This window comes from Centroberyx gerrardi, chromosome 20 (genome assembly GCF_048128805.1).
Source record: "Centroberyx gerrardi isolate f3 chromosome 20, fCenGer3.hap1.cur.20231027, whole genome shotgun sequence".
NCBI classification, from domain to species: Eukaryota; Metazoa; Chordata; class Actinopteri; order Beryciformes; family Berycidae; genus Centroberyx; species Centroberyx gerrardi.
In genome coordinates this window covers 18,713,587-18,735,129 of record NC_136016.1, presented here as the reverse complement: position 1 = coordinate 18,735,129, position 21,543 = coordinate 18,713,587, and the positions used below count along the sequence as shown (strand labels likewise).

General features: G+C 43.3%; 1 protein-coding gene across 1 annotated transcript; it reads right to left on the bottom strand.

The window, feature by feature from the left end:
• Positions 1 to 773: 773 nt before the first annotated feature.
• mpp2b (MAGUK p55 scaffold protein 2b) lies at positions 774 to 17,796 on the bottom strand. Its single transcript, XM_071926733.2, has 11 exons — positions 17,696 to 17,796; positions 10,291 to 10,443; positions 9,776 to 9,931; positions 8,818 to 9,045; positions 5,571 to 5,702; positions 4,615 to 4,717; positions 3,377 to 3,445; positions 2,777 to 2,938; positions 1,983 to 2,185; positions 1,439 to 1,567; positions 774 to 1,119 (listed from the first exon to the last, which is right to left on the bottom strand). The coding sequence occupies exons 1-11, from the start codon at positions 17,792 to 17,794 to the stop codon at positions 943 to 945; spliced, it is 1,611 nt and encodes a 536-aa protein (XP_071782834.1). The 5' UTR covers positions 17,795 to 17,796; the 3' UTR covers positions 774 to 942.
• Positions 17,797 to 21,543: the final 3,747 nt, after the last annotated feature.

Sequence of the window (21,543 nt, the reverse complement as noted above, 5' to 3'; positions counted from 1 at the left end):
GCATATTGTAGGCTACTTTTTTTTTATAAATTGTTTTACAAGGGTTATTTCTTTAGGTGTCTGTGCTACAAAAACAACTCCAACAATATGAACCATACAGTAGCCAGACACTGTGATCCTCTGGCTATCAAACAGCATTTTCAGACTAATGAGAAATGTTTTCAATATAGGCAGAAAATGTAGAATGTAATCAAAATGAACAAGAAATACCATCGTCAAAATGAGACAAAATATGCACTGAGACAGTAACCCAGGGGAACTCAACAAAGGAAGGTTTCCCATTGTTCCCAGTGAACTTTGTGTATATTTGTGTGAGTAAATGTATTGCATGTGTATGTATTTGTTTTAAATGATGTATTGCTGTTCATTTTTCCGATCAATGGATACATACAAGAAAAAGCACATTTTCGAACATATACAATCATACCGTACGATCAAATGGTAAAATATATAGAATTTAATACAAATATGACATTTGGTATCTTTCCTCAACCAATTTGTCCTTAAACTACCGATCCAATGTAAACATTACACTACATAAAGTATTTAAGATTTGGGAAGGCTAAAAAGTTCAACAATTTCCTTCAACAAAGACCTTCAACAGAGCACTGTGTCTGCAAAACATATACTGAAGCCTATTTCCACGTTAATGATAACATACACACACTCGTTTCACTCACACTATTGCACTATACCTCATAATCAACTCTAAATCCTTCTGAACAAATATCATCATACAAATAAAATACAACTTGACGTTAGGGTCAGTAGAGGAACTCTAAATTTGTACAAAAACGCTCTACATGAGGCTGGTCATTTGCACTGAATCACGACGCTCGGGCCTTCGCCACCGGTAACCGCAACGGAGGCGGCGTCCGCCGACTCGTCCTCCGACCTTTGACCTCGAGCCCCGGCCGCTTCCCGGTGAGCTCTTGGCGACTTTTAGAAGACCCAGCTGACAGGCACCCACTGCTGCTCGGTCGACAGTTTCTCTAGCGCCGACCGTAGGCTCCGGAAAGCCGCCTCCAGGCCGTCGTTGACGATGCAGAGGTCAAAGTAATGTCCGTAGGCCCTCTGGATCCGCTCGCTCTCGTCCACCGTCCTCTTCAGCTCGGAGTCCTGTCGGCATCGCGGCGAGGCGATTAGGCGGGAATGAATGCAATGAGCAGGCAATTATTTGGATGAAGGCGCCAATGAGGGACAGAGTAAACCGTGAGATTGGTACACAACTGAAATTAAATTAGCCTGCATGATCTAATTGGCAGGAATGCAATTTCCTGGTTAGCATTCCTCTACGCTGAGTAAATTCAATACCTTCTGCATTCCAATTATGCATACAAGGAGCTGTCTTGTTTATGCATTTCACTGCAGCACTTTGAGGGCGCAAAATATAATCCTTTCATTTATTCTAATGCTAGAAGGACCGCCGATTACTCACCGTTAACTGTTTTGTGACCACTCCCGACTCGATCGCCGACCTATTCATGGCTTTGAGAACCTCGAAGTCCGGGGCTTCGATGAACACAACGTAGGGCAGGAACTCTGACGTCCGCAGGACTTTGAGAGCCTTCAGAGAAAAGTGTTGAGGTGCAGCAGACACACAATCACTGCATCACTGGAGCAATGGAAGCAGTTAAAAGTCAAGCACAATTATAAAGCTGAGAAGGTGATTAAAATGTAACTGCGGCATCTTGATCTAGCAGATTTATCTGGCTAATGTGTAGCTAATAGGATTTGCTGAATGTTTCCAGTGAATAATACTTTTCATTAAGAGATTTGTTTTGATGAATATTGAAGATGTGCTTAGACTGAAAATACTTCAGGAGCAACAAGCTATGCATAATTAGTTAGAATCTGTAATTTTATGCATAAAGCGGAAAGCATGATACCATGACGGAAGGAAGGAAGGAAGGATGGATTGACATTTAGAAGGGTGAATAACAGAAGCAACGAAGGGAGGCAGAGAGGAACTGGTCCTCTACCTGTGGGTTGACGTCCAGGATGCAGATCTTTCCTGTTTCTACCACCTCATGGATGGAGTTGATCTTGGTGCCGTACAGGTTGCCATCGTACTCGCCGTGCTCCAGGAAACGCCCGTTTTTGATGTCGCACTCCATTTCGCTGCGGGTCATGAAGGAGTACATCTGCACATCCCTCTCATCCACCTTAGGTTTTCTGGAGGTGACTGGGGAGTGAGACAAAGGGAGGGATCAGTCAGTTTCATTTGGGAGAATCTAGTCACAAATATGGCACTGAAAGTCAAAGTTCTCTGAGGCAAGGCAATCAAAATGTGGACATTTTTATCCTAAGAAAAATCTGTACTTTATGTACTGGTAAATGAATGTCATTGTAATACACTTTAGCTTGGTATGGTTTAGTTTATTTGCACAGTGAACATAGACACAAACTGGAAAAAACACAGTGGTAAAATGCAAAGATAAAACCACAGAAAGAAGAGAAAAATACTCTAAAAAAGAATTTGCAGATGGGATAAAACAAAACAAGGGTTTATAAAAACATTTAATCTCAAAACAAATGAATGAAAGAGAATAGAAACCAAGATGACATAGAAAGACACGACTGAATTAAAAAAACGTCTAAATGACAAAAGAACACAGCATGGTGGAAAATGGGATAAAAACAACAAAATGCATCTCCTTCTATTGTGGATTCAATAGTGGATGGATTCAATACTTGATTAAATACCACAGATACTGAATACCAGGTGGATGTCATACTAATGCCGGTGGTTTAGTGCGATCGGGAATCTACTCACAGGGGACGGTGGTCCCGTACCGCTGGGGGTCCGACACCAACAGCTTGTTCTTCAGACTGCGCCGGCCGACGCCCTGCGCACCAATCAGAACCAGCGTCTTCCTCCTGAAGGGCGGGACTTTGGCCACCTCCTCGTAGATCCGCAACTCATGGCGGTCAAATTCTAGTCAGACAACATATTGAAGCCATCGATTAGGGAGTAGGACAGAATAAAAAAACGAACACAGTACAATAAAACACAAGCTTCTAAATCCAAAATGAAAGAATTGGCATCTAATTCATTGGAATATCACTGTTTTTAATGAACAAAGTTCTCTAGAGTGTAGCAGACTATTCTTCTTCCTAAATGTTTTATGCTGTATTTTGCATCCTATGCTTTTATTGTAGTCTGTTCTGTGCCTATATTTGTTTTTATTGTAGTCTTTCTGAAACCATTTGTCGTCCCATTGAGGTTTCTAATCTCAACGGGACTTCCTGGTTAAATAAAGGTTAAATAAAAAATAAAATTTGAGTCATTTCCTCCAATTCAGGGCAAGCTCACAGAAAACAGCATCATGGAGAGCCACTGTGAATCACAGTGTGTGTGGGAAGTTTAAAGTACCTGCGTTTTTGGTGGTCAAATACATCATCTTTTTTTTCTTCTTGCCGCCCATCCCGGCGCACAGAGGACCTGAGAAGAGGCAGCGACACACAAAACACAATAAAACCTCCAACCGCCGCGCTCGTCTCTGCCAGCCACTTCAACAAAGTCCCCGTTAAGGTGATATACTGGGAAGGCGAGATCCCTCTGAAGGCTCTGCTGGGTCATAAATCCAAAGCCCTTAAGGGTCATTAGGCAGACTGGACCACTAGGTGGCACTGCGCACCAAAACTGATCAATCCATTCAATCCGGTCGACTGCCTGAGAACACCTGTGACTGGAGGATATCTGTCACTGCCTGGCTGTCTATTCAATATGGCAGACTGTGTGGCCACTGGGGGAGAATGTCTAATGTAGAGGAAACAATAGGCATGGCAGAGAAATAAACATGAGCTGCGTTGTTCTTTTTTATGATGACTGAATTCAACACATCAATCTGATGGAAAATAAATCAGTGTGGCAGCGCACCTCGCAGCCACCGAGCAACGATTTTGAAATATATTTATTCTTAGGTCACTTAATCCCTGTCCTTTGATTAATCATTTTCAGACCCCACCATCCCAATACATCCTGTTCAAATATTTTATTCAAACCATGATCTCAGTCTGTATAATATCTGCCAAGTGCGCGAGCGGACAGATGTGTCCTTTCCGCGCCCCAAGGGCAATATCGTTGGGTCTGTCATGTCTCTCTCCTCCAGAAGTGAAGGGCATGCGGCTGGCTGTGACTCACCACCTGTTCTGCTGCTGCTGAGGACGCTGCGTGGAACAGATAAATCTGAAGGAACCGGGCCTGTGTTCGCTCAGCATCTCATAAGAGAGGAGCTGATTATTGATCAGGTTTGTATTTGGGGATCTTATCGCGGCTCCTCAATCGGCGCCTCCTCAATCGGCGCCTCCTCTCCGGGAGGCGGTTTGTGAATGTCAGAGCCTGCAGCTTAATAACCGGCAGATTGGATCAGGCCAGCCTGAGTCACAGTGATGCTCATTACCAGTTCTCCAGCGCTCCCTGACAGAGTAACAGACTGGAGAGGTGAGAGGAGGACAAGCGGCCGGCGCAGATGACACGCTTGTATGATATGGAGAGGAACAGATGTTGCCTTTGTTGCCGGTGTGTGTGTGTGTGTGTGTGTGTGTGTGTGTGTGGCGAGGATTCTGTGCAGATTTTGCATAATGATGCGTGTTTCTGTGCTTCTGTACCTGTGGTAGCGAGCTCCAGATCCCTCTTCACAAAAGCTTTCCTCTTCTCCTCGAGGAGTTGGCTTGGGATGAGACCCGCGCTGCCTCCCTCTAGGTGACAGGCCTGTGAAGGAAACACACACACACACACACACACACACATTGCATCCAATTCACTAGCACTTCGCAACACAAGCTCCCCCAAATTATCGTAGCACATATAAGATCTTGTGAAAGGCGGTGTGAAGACACTGCACAGAAAGATCAGTTTCTCCTATCAAAGCCGAAAGATTCAGCCAACGTTGGCAGCAAGTCAGGCAGATCAGATCAGAGAACGCTCCAATTATAAAGGGTGCTGTAGGGCGCAAGGGTGTCAGCCTTGGCGGATTAGACTTAAAGTAACAATGAAATGGCATTCTTGCTTCTGTAATTTAATGTATTGTACGTTTTTTTATTTTTTCAAAAGTGGCTGATGGTGTAAACCGATGGGACAGCAGTATCTGTTTTATAAGACGGGAGGGGCGGAGGGGGAATGTTCAAAAATCTGTGATGGTATTATTGGTTGTTATTGGAGTTTTTATGTGCGCCTACTGGTATGTAATGGAAGAACCACTAAAATATACATTTTCCAGAAAGTTTTGATAAAAATATGAGAAACTGAAAATGTTGTAAATTCTTTGGTATATACTGTTAAATATATAAGACTTGGAAAATTAGCTAACAAGTTGAAAAAGGCATTTTTCCATTTAATTGTGACCTTAAATGAGGCTATTTTCTTGTGCAACTCTCTTTTCGAGTTCTTGTTTGTGCAACAATTTCTTTGAATACATTTCTTAGTGAATAAAATGAAAACTCTGCACTCTTAGCTCAAGCAACTGAGGCAGAAAAAGATGCACCAACTGCCCTCGCAACGCAATCCTAGTGAATCAGGATCTCGGTGTCAGCTGGGGCTGAAATGCTCCGATGGTTGCACTGACCTGCCACCAGTTGAGATCCTCCTGGTTGAAGATCTGCAGGACGTCTCCACTGCTGAAGCTAAGCCCCGCCTCCTTACAGGGAATCAGGTTGTCGTGGGAGGGGTCGTAGTCAAAGTGACACTTCACAAAGGCCTGAAGGGACCGGAAAAAATATAGAAACGTGTTAGTAAAAATGCCAGAACAGAAATCAAAACAGACACCAAATGTCTATCAGTACATATTAGACGGCTTGGATATACTGGCTTAATAACGCAGTAGAATTGTACACCTATGTTGCCTCTGGTGTAGCGCACAAGTAAATGAATTGTACATGATCCTTGGTATGTGGATTTGGTGAGTAAGAGGCCATCGCGTCGAAACAGCCTTGCTTGCTTAAAGCCCATTCCATCTAGCAGCTCACTTTCCCAGACATCTCAAGGCTACAGGGGCTTCAGCTCATAAACCAAACCCTGCTTCCCGACTCCCGAGGAGAGGCCAAGGAGTTGGAGAGATAGATATGGAGAGACAGAGGGAGAAGGAGAGACAGCGAGAGAGACAGAGAGAGCCAAAATGTGTAGCCATGGCAACCATCCCCCCTGCACTTGACGGCGTTTTCTCATGCTGAACTGATGCATGAACAAAAAAAAAAGCCTGCCAGCCCCTACTGTACCGTGTGTGTGTGCGCGTGTGTGTCTGATTCCCTGTAAGGACACGACGGGGACACACACACACAAACACACACACACACACATACACACACAATAGCTGTCTCAACTGGCCAAAGGGAGCTGTCAGTTGAGTTCAGTCACCATGCCATCACCGGCAGACAGAGATGGCGGAGTTAGAGGCGTGAAATACAGACAGCTGGATCGGATTCTAAAGAGCACTTCTGGGAACAACTCAAATCATCACAAATCCTTGCACAGTATATAACATCCACCTACACAGCTCTTTTCTGTACGAGCACAGCCAAACCAGCCTTTAATATATCTGACAGACAGCCTCTATTACGGTTCAAGTAGGCACTTTGATATCTGGAGCGAATATCCTTCCAAAAAAAAATAAATAATAGAAAACAAAACATTGTGCTGCTGTGATTTCAGAAAGCCGAGGCCTTAGAAATCCCGTCTTGCAGAAAAGTCTGGACCTACTGAAATGTAATAAAAACCCATGGCTCAGAATAGACTCCTTTTAATGAATAACCAGAAGAAAGGTGTGGACGTTATCTGATTACGACCTGGAGGCGTTCGAAAGCATTTCCGCCAGAGTGGCTGATGCCCACAGCATCTTGTCCAGCTCTCCACAGGCCTTGCCAGCTCAGTGGAGAGATGTTGGGAGTTGGCATTTATAATTGGCACATCGCTGTTGTCATGTGAAAACCTCCTAAGTGCAATTCCCTGATGCCCTGGCCTTCTGAAACCCTTTCAAAATCCATTAGATAATGTCAAAAATGCATTGTCATCAAGGCTGTTTTTCTTTCTGTAAGGTTTTCACAGCGGCAATATGCTTCAAACACATGATTCAAGTCTATTCTAACATATCCTATCCTAGCATATTCTAAGATATCTAAAATATTATGTTCTAGTATATTCTGGTCTAGTTTATTTTGGTTCTTGTTGAGTATAAGTAATTCATTAAGAACGCCTTCCTCAAGCTGCAACGCTCCTGTTTCTTTGGCATGAAGAGCCCCGATATACAAACACACTCCATGGATGAGACCAATCTGTCACAGGGCCTTGTGCCCAACACATCTTCAGCTGTATATACTGCATCCTGTGATGTGCTCTATTCTGCTATCCTATTGGCAATGCATCACTAGGCAAGATAACCCCTCCATTTCCCCACACTCTAAAGTGGGTCATATTTTCAGTGTGAGTAGCCTTCCCCGGCTCTTTGGAGGCTAGTGTCCATTAGCTGGCCGAACGCTTTCACAGCCTGTTAGCGCGCTGTTCAAAGACCCGAAACACCAAGAATCTTTCCCTGTGACTGTTTTTCTGCAGCTACACAACTAGGTCCTGCATAATTTCCTACGAGTCTTTGATATGCAACACACTGAAATATTCTTTCTGACTGGAATGCTGCAACCGCGGGAGGAGATGATGCATCAAAAAGTTTTCTTCTGGGAGGAAACAGATGAGGACTCCTGTGTTGTGAGTTGTTTGCGGGATCGCTCTCGCTCCGTCTCGCTCATGGAGACTTCAGTCCCTGATCCATTATGTATAAGCAGAAAACAGCATTACATTTGGACAACTGACAAAACTAATGCAAGTATAGCCAAATCGGCAATGTCATCTAAAGAGTGCCATTTGCAGATGATGCGGAAATAGATGTATAATTCTTGGCACAGTATGCAAGGTTACAGACAGCAGGGAGGCTACCGCTTCTGCTCTGGGACAGCAAGCAGTAGCTACTTGATAAAAAACTGATGAAAATGACAGTATCTTTTAAAGCTCATAGTATTTCTTTTTTACTATATTTACTTCAGGATTGGTGATTAAAAGCTGATTCTATTTGTAGGAGCGTGTGAATAAAGATCATCGAGAAATTTAAGATGAAAGTTGACTCTCCTACGCACACTAGGGATGAGAGTCTAGTTCATATTGCCATGAATAACTTCTATGAATGAATAAGTAGAGCTACTAACTACTATGCAGTCGTGGTTGTGTGTGAACTTTCCCTGGATAAATAAAAGATCATGAATATGCATCATGGTTATGGGGGAGAAAATCACAAATATTTTTTAAAGTGCTAATCTGCAAGATCCTCTTTTTTATTTTTTATTTTGGTGATGTCTTTTGTGCTCAGCGCTCATTGCTGTGGTGTTTCTGCACTGCACTTCCCAGAGATCACCTGTCAATCAAACAGTGTGGGCGGGACTGAGACGTCTTTTTCCTTGGATTTTCTGTCAGTGAAGTTTGAGTTTCTGTAGCTGGCGCTCTTTTCTTTGTCTGTTCAGCCATGGTGGCTATCACTGCTGATGCTAACTACCCAGTTCTTCTTCTGTTTATTCAAAACAAAGCTGTTGCTACTGCTGGAAACCTAAAACGCAACATTACTTCCCGTGCGCCAGAGGATTTTTCCAGGAAAGAGCCACCAGAAGAACAGCAAATGTAAAAGCTTTCATGAACTTGGTATAGGTTTAATCACTATTGTGTTCTATCAATCAGCTATAGAGAGTAGAAAAACAGCAATTTTTATGAAAGTGTCACAGATTGTTACTTTAACGCCTTTATATAATTCCAGTTGAAGTGTCTGGTGTGTGTCTGACCTGTCGCGGTGTGTGTGGCTCCTGGTAGCTGGGCAGGATCTTCAGCACCACACTGCCGCTGGCCTCCTTCAGCATGTCCTGCAGCACTTTGGGGTCGTTCCCCACCTCCTTGGCGTTCACCTCCTTGATGATGTCACCCACGTGGAGCAGACCCTGCTGGTCGATCATGCCGCCATGCAGGATCCTGGCAATCACCAGCTCGCCGCTCTCCACGCGAAAAGTCACTCCCTGCACACATACACACACACACACACACACACACACACACACACACACACAGAACGCAGAGATGGGTGAAGAAGCAGGCGTTTGTTATGTGGGCTAACTAGACAGGATCAATACAAAATCTATTTTACACAAATGCAAAAGTTGAATTCCTCAGAACAATTAAAGGGAATTAAGGAATCTATGACCCGTATCGACCCCCATGGGCGACCAAGGAATTGTAATATCGATAGAACACAAGTCTCTAGCACCGTCCCTGTTTAAAATGCGAGTAGGTGGGTGGGGGGTGGGGGTGGGTCTTGAACCTCCAGTGGGTGAGGAGCTCTTGTTCCAAAACAGAGACTTCAGGCCAGAAAGTGAGTTCTGAAAGCCAGAAATCTCAACACCTGGCGTAGTAACTGTTGAGTCCTTGTTATTGATCAACAACCCTGTCAGATAAATCATTCCATTCTATGCTATGGGGCAGTAAAAATCTAACTTATTGCCCCTTTAAACAATGCTACAAACAGGTGCCATTATGCTGAGTGCATGTGCTGCTCCTAAACCACAAATCATACCATTTAATGAGGGATTTTATCGGTTTACAATTTACAGAAGGGTATTCATTTTTAAATTGGCGCGCCCAGTGGGAATAAAACCCATTAGCATAAGAGCCGTCGTTCCAAGCTCTACCCTACTACCCATTCACCTGCAAAGGGGCATAAAGTGTAGTTCTCTAACTGTTTGGTCTTACCAGGTGCTCTCCGGACACCTTACGGATGCCCACCATCCTGACTGCGTCGGGGGGCACAGGCTGGTTGTTGAGGGCTGCGTCCATGAAGGAGCAGGGGCTGGGGGGAGGAGTCTCATAGCTTTTGGACGCCACCGAGTCATGAGTCTCCAGGAGGGACTGTGGGCCGGGACAAGTGATGGAAACAGTTGATGATGATGATGAGAATGATGACAATGATGATAACAGAATTATGTTTTACTGCATAAATCAGGTGGTCTTGCTTTGGTCTGTTTAATGCAATCATATAGAGTTAATTGACACACATATGCACACAGTAAAATATATAAAATAGCTCAGTAACACTTTAGATAGGGAACAACACATATTAACTATTAATTAATTAAGTTGCTGATTAACATTCATATTAGTAGTGTATTGGTTCATTATTAGTCATTACATTACATTACATTAACTATGGCTTTTCCCTCAATGTCTGTTACAGCTCTGATCTGAGGTATGAACCCTGTTCTCCAGACCTGGAAGTGAGGCTCCTTCAGGATGCGGGCCAGCTCGTCGGCCGCCTGGCTCCTCTGTGCGAGCGGGCTGAGATCCTTCAGGATGTCCTGGACCAGCTCCATGTTGTTCTCCCTCACAGCCTCCAGCTTGGGTTCCTCAAACCGCTCATGGGCCTGGGGTTTGATGAGGATAAAAAAATATGTGAGATCATCATATTTCTGCTGCAGGGATGATAAAGAGGTTCATTCTCCCATCCTAAATGCCAGGACCACTAAATTCCCTGATATTGCACTGTGCTTTTTTTCCTACCAAAGTCTCTATGAACTTCTAATATACTGTCTGAATAAAGCCAATAAAAAGGAATTCATAACTTTCAGGTACATTAGTGTACCTGCCCAGTGAGCGGTTAATCCTCCTTGACCAATTGTTAATGAAATATTTTCTGACTTCTGCAGACCAATTTCTTATGATTTAGTGGCACAGTAAAGGGCACAATAACAAACAACAAGTACAACAACCTGGAAACAACTCCTGCATAAAACAACACGCAGCCCCCACTCATAAATCTTGACTGAAAAATACTCCATCCAGAAAACAGCACAAACTGGAGTCAAATCTTGTCTCCTGTGGGTTTTTCCTCCCGTGTGCTGTGAAGCATCAATATTTCAGGAAACATGAATTTTTCACTTTCTCTTCCTCTGGTGCCAAGGACACGGGGGTCTGTGGTTATTGGACATGGCTTCTACGCCTCCGGTCGAGGGTCACTGATGCAAAATGAATGACTTTGTCCTTTCCTGCCTGGTATCGTTTTCCCCCGAATCACCAGGGTGCCGCTGGGGATCATTTGTTTTGGTTTGAAATATTTTTTATCAGGGAACTGAGGATAGCATGTTATACTTTGTGAATAAATGAGCCTAGCGTAGGTATTTGCACTGAAATATGGTAGAAATTAATCATGCAAAAGTAAAACAACCACAGAAATCAATCAAACGAACCATATAATCAAATACTTAAAAAGGTCTTAACATAGCAACAGGGAACAACAGCAACTAATTTCATTAATTGCATAATGGCACAGGCCCACATAACGTAATTACATGTCAACAGTTTGTCCAAACCACATGGATCATAAATAATTTCCAGTAGCATAATTTGCCACTGTAGAGCGAGCGATCTTGTTTATGAAGATTCACATTGTCAGGCGATCCCACAGAGGAATTCTCTGGTGGGTCTGTCGACGGCGCTGGCAGCCGCGATGTTTGTTTGGGGAAGAGAGGAGGAGAGTCCCTGCTGAGAGACAGGATATGGTGCGCAGACACACACACACACACACACACACACAAATAGATACAGATACACACAAATTGTTGCATGCATACACTCACATACACAGAAATACACACACAAAAATGATGACATGCACTTTAGTACACACATGCTGTACACACAAACTGTCACATACACATACCACACACACAATGAAGGTTTGGCGCGCGCACACCCCACACACACACCCCACACTCACACACACTTACAGCCCCGTTCAGTGATACTGCAGCAGGACCGAGCTCATCCGGTGTCTTGGCAGAAGACCCGGCAACCTGATGGAGCAAGCTGTCGGGGTCTGGCCCTTGGACAACGCGACAACATGGAGGCTGAAGTGTTACACTGGTCAGAGAACCAGGGACACACACACACGACCTAGAGAATCACTGTTGAATACCTCTGTTTTCACACTGCTGCGGATTTGCTGGTTACTTTTGAAGACAAAATGATGACGGAAATTTTGTTAGAGGGGCAATATTTCTACTGCCCTATTGAACTAAATGGCCATAATAAATCTGCAGGCAGTTGATAGGGTTGTTGATCAATACCAATGACTCAACGATTCCTGGCATTTCAAGCCACTCCCAATCTCCTTCCCCCGCAAACCTACTCAACATTTTCAACTGCTCAAAGATGGAGGACGCTGCAACGAACACAAAATATTTCAGCTATGAAGGCTAAAAAACCTCAGGCTCAAGCCAAAACAGCAAATGACAAAGCATTATTATTATTATTGTTATTCCAGTATTTGGCAGGGTGATGTATCACCTCTTCACTAGACGATGCTGTTCAATGTCTGCTCTAATTAGCTAGCTTACTCCTCTCAATTGTGGAAATGTGACTTTATTGTTTGTGTCAATTACAGGCCACCGTAGCTCAAAGGGGGGGTGGGGGTGGGGGGGTGGGGGTGGAGACAAGTTCAATCAATTTTATTGCAATTCCTACTGGTCATCGATAGACGCTGATAAAGGTCATAGATTACTCAATGCCCCTTTAAATAATACTGAGGTAAAGGATCATGGGACAGTTTCAGACACTGGCTTTGACTGAGATGTTTTATTCAGTGGTATTTCCGCTCAGAGGATGCTTTAAGTGTTACTTAATCCTTGCCAATACAACTGGTCCCATATAAATCGAACCATAACCATACCATGTTTCAAAGACATTAACAAGACTTTAAAATGCATGCAATGCCCTTGCAATGATTTGACAATGCTGCACGTAATGATGAGAGAATTATTTTGTGTAAGTTGTTTTGTATGCCAGGGATTCTGAACAGAGCCAGAACACCTTGTTTTGGAGGCCATTTGGCACTAGATGTGCACATCAGACCTTACAGAGTCTCATTTACTCTTTGAACGAGGATTTTAGACGGCCTGGGAGTTGGGTTAAAAATACACAGGACACCTGACTGAATGTCTAAAAGCAAGTGTCAGCTCCTTTAGCTGTCCTAAATGCTTCAATAGTCCTGATTGCTCTGTTAGATACGGAGCCAAGCAGCGACTCAGTGCCAGAGCCATAACTGATAATGATCTAGCACTGTGGAAGCTCTTTTGCATGGTGATAGCTCCTGTTGTCGATATCCGCTCGTTGTGGGCCTAATCATCTTTCAGACTCATTAGAGAATTGTGAGTTGTGCTGATTGCATCATTCTCTAGTGAGTGTGGTGCAATCAGCACAATTCACCGGAGTCACTATGGCATATGCATACACACGGACACAGACTCGCTCTTTATCCCTCTCTCTCATCATGTTCTTTCTCCCTCTCAGCACATTAAGTGATAGTGTGTTAAGTGTTTATAGATCCACCGTGGGGTCAAGATAAACTATAATCTTGGAAATCCTTTTCACATCCTTCAGCGGGGGCTTGGTTACTCTCACAGCTCACATCAGCAGATTCATCTTTTATGCGAATGCTCATCAATACGCCGGCACACACACACACACACACACAGGCTCGCACGCTCGAAACAGTGCAGTTCTCACACACGTACAAACAAACAACAGCGTCATGCTCTCATACACACACCTCTCCGCCGAGGGGAAATCAATCAGCCTTGAGAGGAGAGGAACAGAGAGAGAGAGAGAGAGAGAGAGAGAGAGAGAGAGAGAGAGAGAGGTTCTGTTCCTCGGCAAAATGGGAGGCATTTGATGCAGTGCTCCCTAATGCTCCCTGTGGATCGCCCATCTCCTCCTTTTTTCCTGAGCAGAACTGCCTCTGAATTACTGAGTGAGACCACACAGCCCTTTACCTCCGACTCTGTCCTCTCTTACGAGAAGCGACCCACAGAACAGTCTAACTCCCGGGACAGAGGAGCCTCAAGGCCCCGGAGTGCCAGCCGCCTCTGTGTATTAACTGGATGTGAACTACTGGTGCAACGGCGATAACACTCACGGTGCAGCGTTAGAATGATAAATGTGGTTATCCATACTAATGTGACTGTTGACAGCCGAAACAGGAGGCAAACAATGAATTTAAGTATGTGAAGTGAACTGCATCCGTATTTTTTTTCCATATATACTTTTGCAACAGTAATGCACTTTTTCCCCTCTCTTCCTTTTGCTTTTGGAAAACCAAACTTTTAAAAGACACTGGATATTAAATTATGCTCTCGGCAGGAAAGGGAAGAAGGAAGAGGACTTGGACATAGTGGGATGAAACTCTGAAAAAAGCCAGTCTGCCGCCGCTAATCCTTCACTCGTCTTCCTTCACTTCAAAAAGCTGTAAGCCGTAACAGCGAAGCAGCTCTCCTCCATGTTAAGCTGGAGAACACGTCGTGATGGGGTTCATCAGAGGGACTTCTCACGAGAAGAATTATTTAAATGTCTGCTTCTAGGAACAAAGTGTATTTTTGTAGTTGTATTTTTTTGGGGAGAGTCAGCTGGAGTCTCTTTGGCATTAGGTTGATTTCATTCACAAAGAAACCTCTCCTTTCCTGAATGAAACAAGGCTACTCTACTCTGTAAGAGAAATAAATAAATTGGTGTGCCCTTCAGGCGGTGCATTCTGTGTGGCAGACAAAATATTTTTACACATTTTCCAGACTGAACATGCTCGGATGTTTCTGTGGCTGGCAGCAGTTTGTCGAGGGAGTCTGAGAGAAATAAAAATACGACACCAAAGTTTGGTGCTTATTACGTTTGGTGTCCAAGGAAATCGAACATGCAATCTTCAGCTGTGAAAAAGCAATTGTCGGCTACATTCAGCGTTCAGGACATTGACTGGAAAAATGGGAATCGTGGCAGAATAACAAGCTGAAAACTGCTCAGTAAGACGAACATGAAAGCTCATCTTAGGTTTGCCAAAATCACCTGGATGATTCTCAGGGGTTCTGGGAGAATGTTGGATAGACAGATGAGTTTAAAGTAGGGATGGGATGATATGCTTATCTCACAATACGATTTGATGCGCGATATGGGGTTCACGATTCGATACAACCATGATACGATTTAATAAATAAAAGTTCAATGACAACAAAGTGTGACTGTGCAGAATTATGTTTATTTCTGAGCCACAAATCTTTCTAGCGATGGCATTGGCTCGCTAGAACGTAAACAACAATTTAAAAATGTCATTACAAAGTGCAAATAATACAATTTGGATGGAGAGCTTGTGAAATTGTGATGAGCAAGCCGTCTCATTTGTGATTACTACAGCAGAATAAAATGTAGCTTATATCGCGATTCATTTTTCTGCCCCACGATACATATTGTCACATTTTTGCATCGCGATATATTGAATTTCGATAAATCCCTAGTTTAAAGTGGGACTTTTTGGCCAACATGGAAACCGTCATGTTAGGCCCAAAACCGAACCACAATAGGAACACAATAGGAACAACGTACCGATGGTCAAATATGGTGGTGACATTGTGGTGTGGGGATGCTTTGCTGCATCAGGACCGGGACATTTTGCCATGAAGAAACTATGAATTCTGTTTTGGATCAGAGAATTTTGCAGGAGAATGTCAAGCCATCCATCTGTGCGCTGAAAATGACACTGAACTGCGTCATGCAGTAAGACAACCAGAAACACATAAGCAAGTCTACAAGATCTGGAATGGCCCGGTCAAAGTCCAGACCCAAACCCCGTTGGGATGTTGTGGCATGACCTGAAACAAGCAGCTCATGCTTGAAAATCCAGAAATGTTGAATCAGTTCTACGAGAAACTGATTGATTACTACAGAAAGCCTTGGTTGGTTATTGCTGCTAAAGGTGGTGTTACCAGTTACCAAAAAATTAAGTGTTGCATAAGTTTATTTAATATATAATGAAAGTATGACATAAAGTATGAAACTTTGTGTTTGTTCGCAGGATCCTTATCTGACTTTATCTGATAATACTGTATGTTTTGGTTGAAGATCTGATTACATTCCGTTTCAAAACTGCACAAATGCCGAAAATCAGATAGGGGGTGAATACCTTTTTACAGCATTGTATCTGTAAATGTATTTTCTAATCATATTTCAGGTTTCTATTTGTGTACTCTATGGCTATGTCTATAATCCTGGAGAAAAAGGCTTTTTGAGGCCAGTCAAGACAACAAAGGAATGCTGGCAGCCAGTTTGTGAGTTTTCTTGGACGAAGGCTTGATGTCCTTGGAGAAACCACTGATTTGCTTCCAGTGATTTTCCATCCAGGACTAGGCTTAATCCAACGTCTGGGCAGCTGTCCAAGTGAGGCCCGAGTAAATGCAACATGGATTTGAAAATTTATCTTGTTTATTCTTACTGATATACAGGAGGTGGTCAAAATAGAGGAAACAGGTAACAATACATGAATATCAAGTACCCACTAAGTAGTATGGCTACCCCTTTCCTTCAGAACACCTTCAATCCTCCTTGCAATGCTGTCACACAAGTCCTGAACTGTGTGCAGGGGGATACTGGACCTTTCTTCAAGAAGGAAAGCCTCCAGCTCTTTGAGGGATGAAGGAGGTGGAAATCTACTTCCCATAAAGGTTCAGTGACGTTTAGATCTGCTGATTGGGGAGTTTGACTTCATCCCGCTGTTCTTAAAACCACTTGAATTTGTTTATCAGTGTGTATGCGGGCATTATCATCTTGGAATATGGAAACATCATGTGTGAACAGTGTTTTCACCACAGGATGTACTAACATGGCCTCATATTCCTTGGCTGTTATACGGCCATGCAGAGCAATTATCCGACCCGATGACTCTCATGAGATGGCTGCTCAAACTATTACAGATTCACCACAATGTTTTTTAACAGCTGGCAACAGACATTGTGGGTTGAAGGCATCCTTTTGCTTTCTCCAAACATAAACCTGTCTGGATGTGGGAAAAAAGGGTGAAAAACTCATCAGACTCTTTAGACCATGTCACTTTCCTCCACTGCTCAGGGCTCCAGGTTTTGTGCTCCTTGCACCAGGTTATGCATCTTTGTCCGTTGGCCTTGGCTAATGGCAGCCCTGCTTTAAATAGCAGCTTTGTGAAGCTCACAACATACAGTTTTGGTTGAGAGTGTGTCACAGAGGTTTTGATTCAATTCTGTGGTCACTTTCAAGGCCGCAGTTTTGTGGTGTTTAGCAACTATCCTGTTAAGTGTCCGTCTGTCCCTTTCGAAGAGCTTCGACTTGTGACCACTGTTCCTCTCTGATGATGCGGTTTGTCCATGTTTGGCAAATGTTATGATTATCCAGACTGTTCCCTTTGCCACATTAAAGTTCTTCTGATTGATGCACCTGCAATTCGGGCACCGACTATTTGGCCACTTTGGAACTCTGTTAGTTGCTTCATGCTGCTTTGAAACGCACATATAAAAGTGGTTGTCAGACCTCTTTTGAAGCTGATATACAGCTAAATGGCATTCAACTTAATATGACCCGACTGTGTAGCTGCCTTTGTAACTGTGATTTAGTTACATCAAAGCCAAAGCCATTTTTCATGTGTTGTTCCGTTAGTTTGTCCAACGCCGGACATAAAATATCACAGTCAATTTAGAAACTATGGGATGTGCCATGCTACATGCCACACATACACACCACAGAGATCATATACAGAAGCATATGTACATACATGTACACACACACACACACACTCCAACATACACATATTAGTATACAGTATAAACTCACCACTGGGCTTTCCATGATGCCTTTGAGGAAGATGAGGTCCAGGTCATTGGCGGTTGTGGAGCTGGTGCTGTCACTCAGTGTGTCTAGGACCTGATGCATGGCTACACACACACACACACACACACACACACACACACACGCAGAAAGAAAAGAAAGAACAGATAGGTTATTTCGCCTCACTCCCATCTCTATGCTACTGTTACTCATGGGAAATAGACTGAGATGTGTTCAAAGGGAAAGAGAGGGAGGGAGAGAGAGAGACAGAAAGAGAGACTTTACCTCAGTTCACACTACATGAAAGAGAAGGTGGAGAATGAGAGGAGACCGGAGGAGAAGTGAGAGAGAGAGAGAGAGAGAGAGGGAGTGGGGGAGAGAGAGAATGGGAGCTGTCGCGCATCTTTTCCCAAGCAATTTCACCTCTGTCAGTCACTCTCCTCTTAAGACTGTCAAGAGGCGACAGTATCTTTCCCCCACGACTCCCTGTGCTTCCTCTCTCTTTCTCTTCCTCTCTCTCTGTCTCTCACACACACACACACACACACACACACACACACACACACACACATTCAAGCACATTCCGGGTTTACGACAAAAAAACTGTAATTTTATACGGTGTATCAATATTACAACTTATGCATGTGAACACACCCCAGCATGATTTCTTCTTCTGCGCTTTGAAATTGTTGAGAGGTGAATAAGATGATAATGCTTATGATTTGACCGCTTTCTGTGGAATGAGAGAATTTTTGTTGTTTACTGTAATTTGCATGCCAAGGATTTCACACAGCGCCAAACTACTTTGTTTTGGAGGCCGCCTGGGACTAGATTTGGATATCGCAGAAGTCAATGGTGCAATTTCTTTGCTTTTTTCCCCCTACTTTTTTCCAGCTCATGAAGCAGCCTTGGTGACAAGCCTGTAAAGGAAATAGATGCACACACACACACACACACGCGCGGCCCTATCTCCGAGAGATGAAATCAAACTGCTGGGCCACAAACATCACTCAGTACGATGACAAATCTATCAGCAGATGCAAGGGAAACGACGTCAGTGACTCAATGAAGGTCAATGAAGGTTCAATGAAGGTTCAAAGCATCTCCACTAGCTTTGAGGTAAACAAAGGCAGCGCGCGACATTACCCAACAGAGACATTAATCACAGCAGAGCTGATTGACAGAAGAGTGGACATTTACTCGCAGAGAACATTCTTCAGCTATAATTTCACTCAGCAGACAATGCGCGCTCTGTTTTCTGCGCTAAAAATACAACGCTGGCCTTTCATTTACATAAAGGAGGCAGGTCGGAGGTCCACCAGAGCTCCTCCACTACCTATTTCACTGGAGGTCTCACGCCCTTATAAGGGCATAAAAGAGCATTACGAGGCGATAGGGCCAATTAGGGAGCAGCTAATCAGTTTTCAGCAGCATTAGCGGACTGGGACAGAGCTGGAGTCTGCAGAGAGCCGAGTCTGTTTATTAAGCATGGAAACAGCAGAAACATGAGCTAGAGCAGTGGTTCTCAACGTGGGGTCCGGGGACCACCAGGGGTCCTTGAGGGGGTTCCAGCGGGTCCCCAGCAAATTGATGAATTGTTAAACACCATTATTTCATTTACAAGAAGTTACCACAATTAGAGAATGTAGAAGAATGACTATTTTGATCATAGTTTCACTGTTATCTCTCTACCTACAATACAAACAGTCATGTAATTCTGGACAAAATTATATCTAACAATAAAAATATTCTCAAGATTTGGGTCTGAGAGACAAAATCTCATGAAGTGGGGGTCCGTGGCCCTAATGTGGACTAAGTTAGTCCATGATATGAAAAAGGTTGAGAATCATTGAGCTAGAGGACGTAACGATAGCATATTTAAGAATTTTTACTTCTCATGCGAGTGAGGAGTGGAAAGATGAGAGAGGGTCAAGTTACAGTCCAGGTACACTACCAGTCAAAAGTTTGGACACACACATCTTTCTTTATTTTTACTATTTTCCACATTTTAGAATAATAGTAAAGACATCAAAACTATGAAATAACACAAATGGAATTATGCAGTGACCAAAAAAGTGTTAAACAAATCAAAACTATCTTATATTTTAGATTCTTTAAAGTAGCCGCCCTTTGCCTTGATGGAAAGGCAAAGGCTTTGGAAAGAAATTCATACATAGGCATCAACTTCACTATTTATATTTGTCTAAGAAACTGATTTCAAGCATTTAAGCATAAGCCTTTAGATCAAAATGGCTTTAAGATAATGAAAAACATAGCACATTCAATCAGGTGTGTCCAAACTTTTGACTGGCAGTGTACATAAAGTACCTTTTGCTTTAATTTGATGCAGGTAATGATGCATTTGAGACTGAAGAATGGCACAACCACCACCAATAAATGAATAAAGGGGGTTTAAGGATTCAAAGAATATCACTCAATATAAGAATTCACACTTTTTTCTTATAAAATAGGAAAGCCTAATAACTATTTGCGAACACGAACTAGTCTCCCCAAACCAGAGAACCATGATTCTAATTTAATCTGTGTGGACTCATACAATATTTGCCTGAACTTGAATATCCAATTAGAAAACAGCGGGGGGGGGAGGGCTTCCAAAAAGACCCAGAATGAACAAAATAAAGAGATTGGAAGCGCCTTAAATGCAAAAGGTTTTGCATTCCAGTTGAATAAACGCAAAACAACAAAAGCGAATGAAACAGCAGAGACGAACACTGATAGGCTTTATAATACATGCAGCTATTTGCAACGCATTTCAAGCTTAACGCTCTTCCTCAGGCGGCACTGAAATGACCGTGTCGGGTTTTTTTTTTGTGGAACTTTTTGTTCATTTTTTCTTATTCTCAACTTGAATATCCAAATGAACTTCACATTATAGCAGCACTATCAGCTCTGAAACAGAAAATGTACTCTAATCCCCTGAAATTCATCCTCTGTATCCTCAAACTCACCTTTTTGAATTTATATTCTGCAGAGCTGCAGGTCGGGGTGAAAGCACAGATTAGGGGACAGGGGGAAAGTCTTCTCTGTGGTTTCTTACTATGGGCAAAAAAGAGTGAGTATCCACTGATGCAGACTGTACTGATGAATAGTATAGACTGGGAGTTTCAGAGCCAGTTATAGTTAAGACAAAACTCACTCTGAAGCGGGCAGGTGCTCTGGTGGTTGGTGTCATGCAAAACGTCTATGGTGTTTCAGCATTGAGTCTTCAAGTCTTGCCTTTTCTATTCACTTCTGAGAAGGGGAACTACTCATACTGGAACATACACACAGATTAACAGTAAGAAAACGCTGCCGAAAATAGGCCAAAAATAGAATTCTGCTCATTCTCAAAGTATCAGTTACCTCATCACTCCTCTTTAAACGTTCCTCACAGAAAAAAAATCTCCCAAAGAGCAGCGCCGAGCAATAGAAACATAAATCATTCGCCGGCTCCTTGACAGAGCTGCACTGCACACAGAGACCCACATCCCACCCTTCGTCAGGTTGTCAAACATGAAGAATAAAGATACCGTCCTCGTCTTGGCTTTCACCGAGGACCGAGAGGGAGAGGGATTGAAGGAAAGGAAGGAAGGAAGGAAGGAAGGAAGGGCAGAGGAACCAGGTCCTTGTTGTTTACACAGTCCATCCACCCTCTCTCTCTCTCTCTAAACAAATAATTAGACGGACGCTTCCGTAGTGAAGAAGTCTTGTTATTCTTCTGTTTTCCCCCCTAACACCAGCTCCGCTCCAGCAGGAGAGTTGCCAGATCTGCGGCTGGCAGAGAATATCAGACCACCAGGCTCGGCTTACAGGTCCTGCATAATTCTCTTTAATCACCGCAAATGTACGCCGGA

What these genes read in the sequence shown, in the direction of transcription:
- mpp2b (XM_071926733.2), bottom strand. Translation starts at nt 17,794, where the DNA reads ATGCATCAGGTCCTAGACACACTGAGTGACAGCACCAGCTCCACAACC. An exon ending in AGGTGTCCGGAGAGCACCTG is followed by an intron (nt 9,046 to 9,775) that starts GTAAGACCAAAC and finishes GTATGTGTGCAG; the next exon opens with GGAGTGACTTTTCGCGTGGA. An exon ending in GTACGGGACCACCGTCCCCT is followed by an intron (nt 2,186 to 2,776) that starts GTGAGTAGATTC and finishes CTCACTCCCCAG; the next exon opens with TCACCTCCAGAAAACCTAAG.